The 8801-nt window shown below is 58.4% G+C and overlaps 1 protein-coding gene across 3 annotated transcripts; it reads left to right on the top strand.

Annotated features, from left to right (window-relative positions):
• Positions 1–142: 142 nt before the first annotated feature.
• Positions 143–7811, top strand: SPIB (Spi-B transcription factor). 3 transcript variants are annotated; one of them, XM_067719158.1, is made up of 6 exons: positions 143–1892; positions 3471–3543; positions 3832–4043; positions 4450–4600; positions 5829–6064; positions 6716–7811. In XM_067719158.1, the coding sequence occupies exons 1-6, from the start codon at positions 1839–1841 to the stop codon at positions 7115–7117; spliced, it is 1128 nt and encodes a 375-aa protein (XP_067575259.1). In that variant the 5' UTR covers positions 143–1838; the 3' UTR covers positions 7118–7811. The 3 variants fall into 3 exon arrangements, with proteins under 3 accessions (XP_067575259.1, XP_067575260.1, XP_067575261.1); XM_067719159.1 differs by having other exon boundaries at positions 5829–6857; XM_067719160.1 differs by lacking the exons at positions 143–1892; positions 3832–4043 and having other exon boundaries at positions 3478–3543; positions 5829–6857.
• The last annotated feature ends 990 nt before the right edge of the window (positions 7812–8801 follow it).

Genomic DNA, 8801 nt, shown 5'->3' with positions numbered 1-8801 from the left:
TGTGGTCCCTGGGGGGTCGTGGTCCACTGTCATAAGCTCTGGCCCAAATGGGTTAGCTCCACTCAGTGGGATCCACTGACCCCCAGGAGGCCCTCACCGGACTCCCTCACCCTCCCTGCAAGCTCTCTGGGCCGGGTCTCACCCCCACCCCCGCGAGCCCTCCCTCGAGGCCCAGTGAGCAGAGCATCTATGGGCACAAGCTCCTCTGGCCCGGCTGCCCCGCCCTCCAGGTGCTGACCTGTTTCCTCCAGGCCTGGGGCAGCCCCTGGCTTGGAGGCTCCCGCTCCCCGGAACGACCAGGGGGACCCCCCTCTCATGTCACACACCCACAATGTTTCCACATTGGGGTCTCCACCGGCTTCGGCCCTGGGTTTTTCTCAGGGACCCCAGCCCAACCCACGTCTACTCTGAGAGCCCAGGGCCCCCCCACCTCTGACACCCCCCAGTGCTCTCGTCAGCCGGCGGTCTCGGCGTGCCCCCAGTGCCTGGCAACCCACTCCCCTCTGGTTCCTGGGTCCAGAGCCTCCCCCCACCCCCCCTGCCCACAGGACCCCTTGACCCCTCCTTTACTTTTTCAGGGTCCCCCCAAATCTGGCTCCTCTCCCATCTCCACTCCTTAGGGTCAATCCCCCCATCCCAACCCTGGGGATCCCCAAATCCAGACAGACCCTGGGCCCACCCTCCCTGCCACGTGACCAAGGGGTTGTGCAATCCAGCCCCCTCCCCTGACTCCCTCCCTGAGGGGATTTTTGAGGCGGGCTGAGCTCACAGCCGCCGGCACCCCTGCCCCCCCCAGGGGGCTGGGCCAAGGTATAAATAGGGGTGGTGTCTGCAGGCGGCAGCGAGCCCAGCCCAGCACCACCATGCTCACCCTAGAGGCTGCACAGTAAGTGGGGGCCACCCGAAAGTGGTACTCAGGACCCCTGCCCTGCACCTCACCTTTGACCCCTCTGCCGGGCCTGCCCCACCCAGGGGGCAGGTGGGTGGGAGGGGAGGGAGGTCCACACTGTCTCTCGCCCCTCCTGGATCTCTTTCCTCTGCCACCTCGATTCCTTCCTCCGTCCCATCCGTGTCTCCCCTGGACCCCAAAGATCTCTTTTCCTTGGGATGCTTGCTTCTCTGCCCTGCTGTCCTCTCCCAAGTGGCCCTCCATCTCTGTCTCTGTCCCCATCTCCTCGGAGTCTCACTGCATCCCCGACTCACTCACTGGGTCTGTTCACCGTGCTTCTTAGCACATCTTTTCTGTTTTGGGTCTCTGTTCTCTGCCTCTTGCTCCCTCTCTCTGTGTCTTTCTCTGTCTCTCCAGTTTGTTTCATCTCTCCTTCTGTCTCCCCGTCTGTCCCCCACCCCATCTATCTGTGGGGCTTAATAAATACTTGCTACATCCCATGCCATGTGAATTGTCTCTCCACACCTTTCTCCCTTCCCTCCTCTCCTCTCCCCTCTGCTGAACCTCTTCTGTGTTTTCCCATCTCTACCCCAACGTCCATCTCTCCATCTATCTCCTCCGGTCCAAGATGGACCCATTTAACCGACTCGCTCACCAAGGCCCCCGCCCCGCCCCCACCCGCCCTCGGGCGCCCACATCTCTCCCGGGACTTTCTCTCCCTCACTTTCCCTGCCCCCGCCCAGCCTCTGTCTATGCAAATCCCGGGGGAGGGGGAAACATTTCCCTGGCCCCCGCCCCCCACTTCCTGTCCTGGTGGGGGTGAGTGTGGTGGGGCTGGTCTCACACAGAGACACGCAGCAGTGAACGAGCTGTGGTGGTCACAGCTGCAGTCGCCTATCCCCATCTGCCCAACCGCTTCGAGACTCAGGAGGCTGCAGGCTCCCCTGACATGCCCCTGTGTCTCTCCCCCTCCAGGCTTGACGGGCCACACTTCAGCTGTCTGGTAAGTTGGGGCCCTGGGGGTCAGGGAGGGGTGGGGGGACCCACGTGGCCCATCGCGACCTCCCTGCCTCAGTTTCCCCCTCTACTCCTTCCTGTCCCTTTGTCTTTCTGACTTTTCCTCGGTACCTCCAAGGACCCCCTTCCTACCCATTCCATCACAGAAGTTTTCCTAACATCTCTTCTCTCAGACTCTGGTCCACTTCCTCGAACGGGGAGGGGTGGGTCTTTGTGTCTTTGACTTTGTGTCCCTTCCTCCGTCCATCCCACATTTAGTAAATCTACTTATTCCTTCTTCTCTTCTCTGCTTTACTTCGTATTTTCAAAAATTGAGTCTGGACTATTTCAGACGTGCAGAATACTATACCCCACCCCCATAAACCCACAGCTCAGTCCAAGAAATAAAACCCCACTCACGTGCTGGAAAGAAACCCCCCTGTGGGTGCCCCTTCGCCAGCACATCCCACCCTCCTCCAACTTGAAGAGTTTTGCTTTAAAAAAAAAAAATTGAGGTTTGCCTTACAAGTCAAGAAAGAGACGAATCTTGTGTACAGCTCAGTGAGGTTTTAACATAGGCACACACCTGTGTAACCACGAACCAGACCGCGATAGAGAACATTACCATCACTCCGGAAGATTCCCTCACGTCCCTTCCCAATCAATACACCCCTCTGATATTTTCCACCATGGATTAGTTTTGCTTGGTTTTGAGCTTTATATAAAGTGAATCACACAGACCTTTTGGGTCTGGTTTCCTCACGCGACATCAAGTGTGTGTCAGACGTTGGTCCTTTTTTCTTGCTGTATAGTACTCCATCCTAGGAACGCACCGCAGTTTGTGTGTCCATTCTCCTGTCTCTGGGCACTTGGGCCGTTTCCCGTTTGGGGGCTGTTCCTAAAGCTGTGCTGATTGTTCTTGAACAAGGCTGTTTCGTGGACATACGTTTTCAGTGCTCATGGGTAAATACCTTGCAGTGAGATCACTGGTTTATCAGGATGGCATATATCTAGTTTTAGACTTTAATTGCTAAAGCAACATGATTCTTGGGATGAATCGGAGTGATATGGAGGGGGATAAAAAAAGCATGGAGAGCTTCTTTGCCTCTGTTAAAAACACTTCTGTGCCTCTCACCCTTCGGCCCCCTCCCCCTCCCCCAGGCAGGCAAGACTGGGGGAATTCATCTACACCTTCCCCAGCTGCTACAATGTCACAACTGTGTATCGGTGAGGTGCTGGGATTCCCGGAAGCCCACAGTCTTAGTAGGGGCTGGCTGCTGTGTCCCTTTGCGAGACCCTGGTCTCTTTCTATGTGTCCCTACCTGTGTCTCTCATTCTGTGTGTGTGTGTGTGTGCGCGCGCGCGCGTCTGGGTCTGGGCCTTTGTGTATTTCTGCTGTGTTGTATCTATCTCCCAACTCTGTATCTCTGGATGTCCCTCTCTTTGCCCTTGTCTCTGGTGCCTAGTCTCTGTGTCTCTCTTTCTCTCCCTCTCCCAGCCTGTCATAGTCTCCCCGCTGGTCCAGGGTTGGGTGGGGTCTCCCTGCAGCCTGGGTTGACCCCTTTTCTTTCCCAACCCCTATCAGTACCCAGATGGAGTCTTCTATGACCTGGACAGCTGCAAGCACTCCAGCTACCCCGACTCAGACGGGGCTCCTGGTGAGTGATCCTGGCCCAGCACCCTCCCCACCTGCCCCTTGGGCCCATTTTACAGATGGGAGAGCTGAGGTCCAGGGGAGGCTGTCACCTGGCACAGCAGGACGAGGTTAGCTCAGGCCTCCAGACCTCCTCCCCTTTCCTCTCCCAATCACCCGCTTGCCCATGCAAATCCTGGGGTCAGAGATTTGCACAGCCCACAGTGGTCCCTCTGTGCCATTGCAGGGGCTTCCAGGGGGAGGGGGCCGAGGCCAGACCTCTCAGCTTCTGATTCAGCGCCCTTCCCCCCAGATCTGTGGAGCTACGGCCTCAGTCCAGCTGTCCCAGCCGCCTCCTATGAAACCTTTGACCCGGCTGTGGCCACCTTCAGCCACACCCAGGGTGTCCAGCTCTGTTACGGACCCTCAACCTACAGCCCTGTGGGGAACCTGGACCCGGCCCCCAGCCTGGAGGCCCCGGGGCCTGGCTTCCCAGCATACCCCATGGAGGACTTCACATGCCAGGTGAGGGGCAGGGTGACCATGAAAATCCCCATCATTTGGTTGAGGTTTCCTAGGTGCCAGGCACTGCATCAAAACCTGTGCACCCAGGAACCCCTTCATCCCTCTGACGACCCTCTAAGGTTAAGCAGCATTATTACTCCATTGCACCATCGAGCCAACAGAGGCACAAACGTGGGTCAGGGGCCGCACCAAAGGCCATTATCTGTGTGGAGCAGGCTCTCATGGAGGTGGCCCGGGCATCCCCTGGCCACGCCATGGAGATCTGAACCGAGGCCAGAGTGCAGGCTGTGAGCAGAGTGGGGAGGGCCACGGCCGGGGCCCAGGAAGAAGCCAAGGGACGAAAGCAGAGGGAGTGAGAGAAGGGGGACCTCCCTCTGGGACTACAGGTAACCCTGACCTTCCACAGACCCTGGGTCCCCTGGCGTACGCCCCATACCCCAGCCCCGTGCTGTCAGAGGAAGAGGACCTCCTGCTGGACAGTCCCGCCCTGGAGGTCTCGGACAGCGAGTCAGATGAGGCCCTCATGGCTGGCCCCGAGGGGAGGGGATCTGAGGCAGGTATGTGGGCGCAAGTGGGGTGGGAGGGACTCCAACTGGAGATGGGGGTGGGAGGTTAAAGGAACCATGTCTTCCCAAGCAACTAGTATATATACTCCAGCGCTGAGGGCAGTTCCCAGATCTGCCATCTGCTGGCTGTGTTGCCTTGGGCAACTGTCTCTACCGCTCTGTGCCTTGGTCGCCTATCTGTACAGTGGGGGTGACAGTAATAGTATCTATTGCTGGTGGTTGGGAGAATTAGGGGGGATCATACATGTCAATGAGATAGCAGTGTTCGGCACAGAGTTTGGCACTCAATAAATCTTCACCATCATTATGGACACAGTAGCAAAAGAAATCATCACAATATCAACTCCCATCTATCATTCAACCCCTGCTTCTGCCCCTGTGCCCTCCATTACTCACAACCCCTGGAAGTTGGAATTATTAGTTACTTTCCCTATCTGGGCCTCAGTTTCCCATCTGTAAAATGGGCATTGTTATTATCATCCCTATCTCGTGGGGTTATGATGAAGATTAAATGAGCTCATAATTGTTCAGTGCCTAGAGCAGCACCTGGTACTAAGCGCTTCAGAAAGATTTGTAAAAACACACACACAAGCCTCACTTTTAGCTGAGGAAACACCAGCTCAGAGAGGTTAAGTCACCACCCCAACGTCACACAGCTGGAAAATGGCAGAGGTGGGGTTCTTGTATCCAGTGCCTGCTATGAACCCCCCAACTCTGTGGGGCCCTTGCTGCTTAAAGGAGCCCGGGAGTCAGACCCCTTGGCCTCTCCCAGGATCCCAGTCCCCGCGGAACTGACACACTGAGTGACCTGGAGCTGGAGAAATGGCCACATTCAAACCCACTTCAGATCTCTTCACCACAAGTCAGCTCTGTCATAAGTCTTTGAGGAGCATTGCCAACCCATTTCACAGATTCATTCATGCGCTCAACAGATACGTGCTGGCCACCAAGCAGTCACAGGACAGAGACACATCCTGAAATATAAAGCAGGGATGGGAGATGGGGGTTATGGGGTGGCACATTCAGGAAAGGGGAGCAACTTGCCCCGGATGGGAGTGTGGCACAGACAGAGGCAGGTGTACCTAGCAGCCACCTTCGTCACCCCAATTCTCTTTATGGGGAGACAGAGGCTTGGCGGTTCCGGGACGGGGTGAAGCGGGGAGGGGGTGGGGCGGGGCCCGAAGGATGCTTCAGCTAACGCGCCCCGCACCCGCCGCAGGGGCCCGCAAGAAGCTGCGCCTGTACCAGTTCCTGCTGGGGCTGCTGACGCGCGGAGACATGCGCGAGTGCGTGTGGTGGGTGGAGCCGGGCGCCGGGGTCTTCCAATTCTCCTCGAAGCACAAGGAGCTCCTGGCGCGCCGCTGGGGCCAGCAGAAGGGCAACCGCAAACGCATGACCTACCAGAAGCTGGCGCGCGCCCTGCGCAACTACGCCAAGACCGGCGAGATCCGCAAGGTCAAGCGCAAGCTCACCTACCAGTTTGACAGTGCGCTGCTGCCCGCCGCCCGCCGGGCCTGAGCCCGGGGCGGCCTCTCGGGCGCTCTCAGGGGCTCCACGCCTGTGTCACGTGGGCGTCCCCACACCCTAGGTCCTAGGACCCACGGATCCCCCATCCTGGCTGCGGGGGCGGGGCGCTGCCACAATCCCTAAGCCCTGCCCAGGCTCCCTCTGGGATCCCCCCAGTCATGTCTGGGGCCTCTTTGGGATTCCCTTGTCATGTCCAGGGGCCCCAAGATCTTCATGTCTTGGGTTGAAGGACCCAGAGACGACTATACTTATGTGTCTGTGTGGAGGGGCGGGGCAGGGCAGTGCTTCCAGAATCCCAAGAGCTTCTCTGGGATCCCCTTGTGATGTCTGAGATCCCTTGTGTGTCTGCGATCTCTCAGTCTCATCTAGGGGAGGGAGAGCCTACAGATCATCACACCAAGAGGGGGACTCTGCCAGCCATCCAAAGCCCTGTCCAGGGTCTTTCTGGGATCCCCTTCTCATGTTTGAGTCCCTCCTGTCCCATCTGAGATCTCCTAGTTACGTCTGGGTCCCTCTGGGAACCCTTTGCATACATGTCTCTGTGCCCATCTGTGACTCTCATTCTGTCTGTCCCCCCAGATCCCTTTGTCATCTTTGAGATCCCCTAATTCTCTGGAACCACCCTGCTATCACTTGTTTATGTCTGGAATTCTCCGATCACATCTACGGTGCCTCTGGGATCCTTTTGTCATGTCTGAAAACACCCTTGTCAGGTCTGGAGGGCTGACCTCAGTGAACCTTGTTGTATCCGGGCCACCTCTGCGATGCCCTTGTTTGTCTGGAATCCTCCAATCACATCTGAGGCCCCTCTGGGATCCTCATCTGGTATGCCCTTTTGGGGACCCCACCAACAGCTCCGAGTTCTCCTGGGGACCCTCCGCCTCCTGTAATGCCCTCCCTAGGGCCATGCTGGCGATCAATTCTGGCCACTCAACTGATTTCTGGGTGACCGTGGCAGCCCCCCCCCCATGTCAGTTCTAACCAGAGACTGCACCATCCAGCAACAGTGGGCCAGCTTTTCGATGTGGAGAGGCTGGAGCAGGGTGTTGGCCGCTTCTAGTGGGGAATCTGATTTCCAATCTGCTCAAGTCCCCATCGCCCCCGGCTGTCATACCCCGGTGGCTTCTCTCAGTTGTCCGCTCGCCCCAACCATTCTCGTGTGAATCCAGCCTGAGCAGAAGAAGACCGGATGAACTGTGGGAGCTCTGATTGGAACCCTCGGGGGGTGTCAGAGGCTGTGGGCTAAGAAGCCGGAGTCCCAAGTCCTTGAGCCTGGGTGGCTGGGGGGTCTAGGGTGAAAGACTTGCTGCTTCTGGGCCAGTTTGGCCCTTCTGTGAAAGGGGAGAGGAGGAGGAAGATCTCGGAAGGCCCTTGCAGCCCTGTCAAGCCTTTGATACATCTGAAATCCACCCATCCACCCACTGGTAGCCAGAAGGAAGTCGAGGAAGGAGCACCAAGGATCCAGAGAGGGAAGAGGTCCTTGAGGGGGGCATACAGCGGCTGGTAGCAGAGCCCAGGCTGGGACCTGCCCTCGAGGACAGCACACCCCCCTCCCTGGGGCGGTGCCAGGGACAAAATGTCTTTTGGGAGGGCCTCCTCTTGCAAATGAGGTACCTTTTACGAAAACTATCATCATCACCCCAAGTTTGGAATAAAATAAAATAAGTCAAGGTAGACAGACCTTCTAGGACCCTTTGTCAGGGACCGCAATGCTACCCATCCATCCGGGCCTGCTGGCCCTCAGAGACACTGGGACGGCGAGGGGGGAGATAAGAGAGGAGATGCAAGAGGCAGTTAGAGCCAAACCAGGCCGAGCCTTGAAGGCCGCGGTCAGGGCTTGAGATGCAGGCACTGGTGGTTCGATTCAGTTTTTGTCTCCGTCTCTTCTTGACGATTGGAGTTCTTCCCCACCCTCTTCCTGATTCCCTTTCCGTCTGGGTCTTGTCCCTCGTTTCTGAATTTCTGCCCTCCTCCGGATCTCTGTCCTCCTCTCGCTGGATAAGGCCCGCGGGTAGCGAGCGAGGCTCCCAGCTCTCCAGGCGCTCCACCAACCTGCTGGGCCCGCAGGAGCCGCGCAGCAGTCTGCCTGGCAACCCATGACGTCACAAGGGGGCTGCCTTCGGATTGGCTCCGCGCTTGGTGGAGGCGGGGAATTTTCCAGCTCTTAGGGGGTTTTGGAAAAGAATGGTGTGAGTTGGGGGGTGGGGGGGTTGGCGATGGGCAGGAAGAAAACGGTGAGGGACTTGTCTTCAATAACACCGGGTCCTCCAGCCGGCGTTACTTCCCCGCCTGCCCTCCGCCTTAACTCCAAGCCACACCCACCTCGCCCTCCTCTCCGAAACACCTGGTGTCCTGGAGACCCTCTCCTCCTGCAATCCCCTCATCTCCTTCACCTCCCCGCACCCCCGCGTCCGGCCACCACTACCCCCATACGGAAAGCCACAGGCACCCCTGCCGGGAAGGGCGCCAATGTCTGGGCAGCCCTCCAGGGCCTTCCCGGTCTCCCCACCCGCCCCCGCTGGGGCACCCGCCCCCTCCCCCGCCTCCGGTGCCCGCCGCGCCCGCTCCGGGAACCATCGCGGGGAGCCCGCAGGGCGCAGTCCCACGAGGGGCCGCGGCCAATCCGGGGTCCCAGGTGGCCGGGGCCCCAAGCCATCATGTATGC

Source organism: Pseudorca crassidens, chromosome 20 (genome assembly GCF_039906515.1).
Source record: "Pseudorca crassidens isolate mPseCra1 chromosome 20, mPseCra1.hap1, whole genome shotgun sequence".
NCBI classification, from domain to species: Eukaryota; Metazoa; Chordata; class Mammalia; order Artiodactyla; family Delphinidae; genus Pseudorca; species Pseudorca crassidens.
The sequence above is the reverse complement of the archived record's forward strand: the minus strand, read 5'-3'. Positions and strand labels throughout refer to the sequence as shown.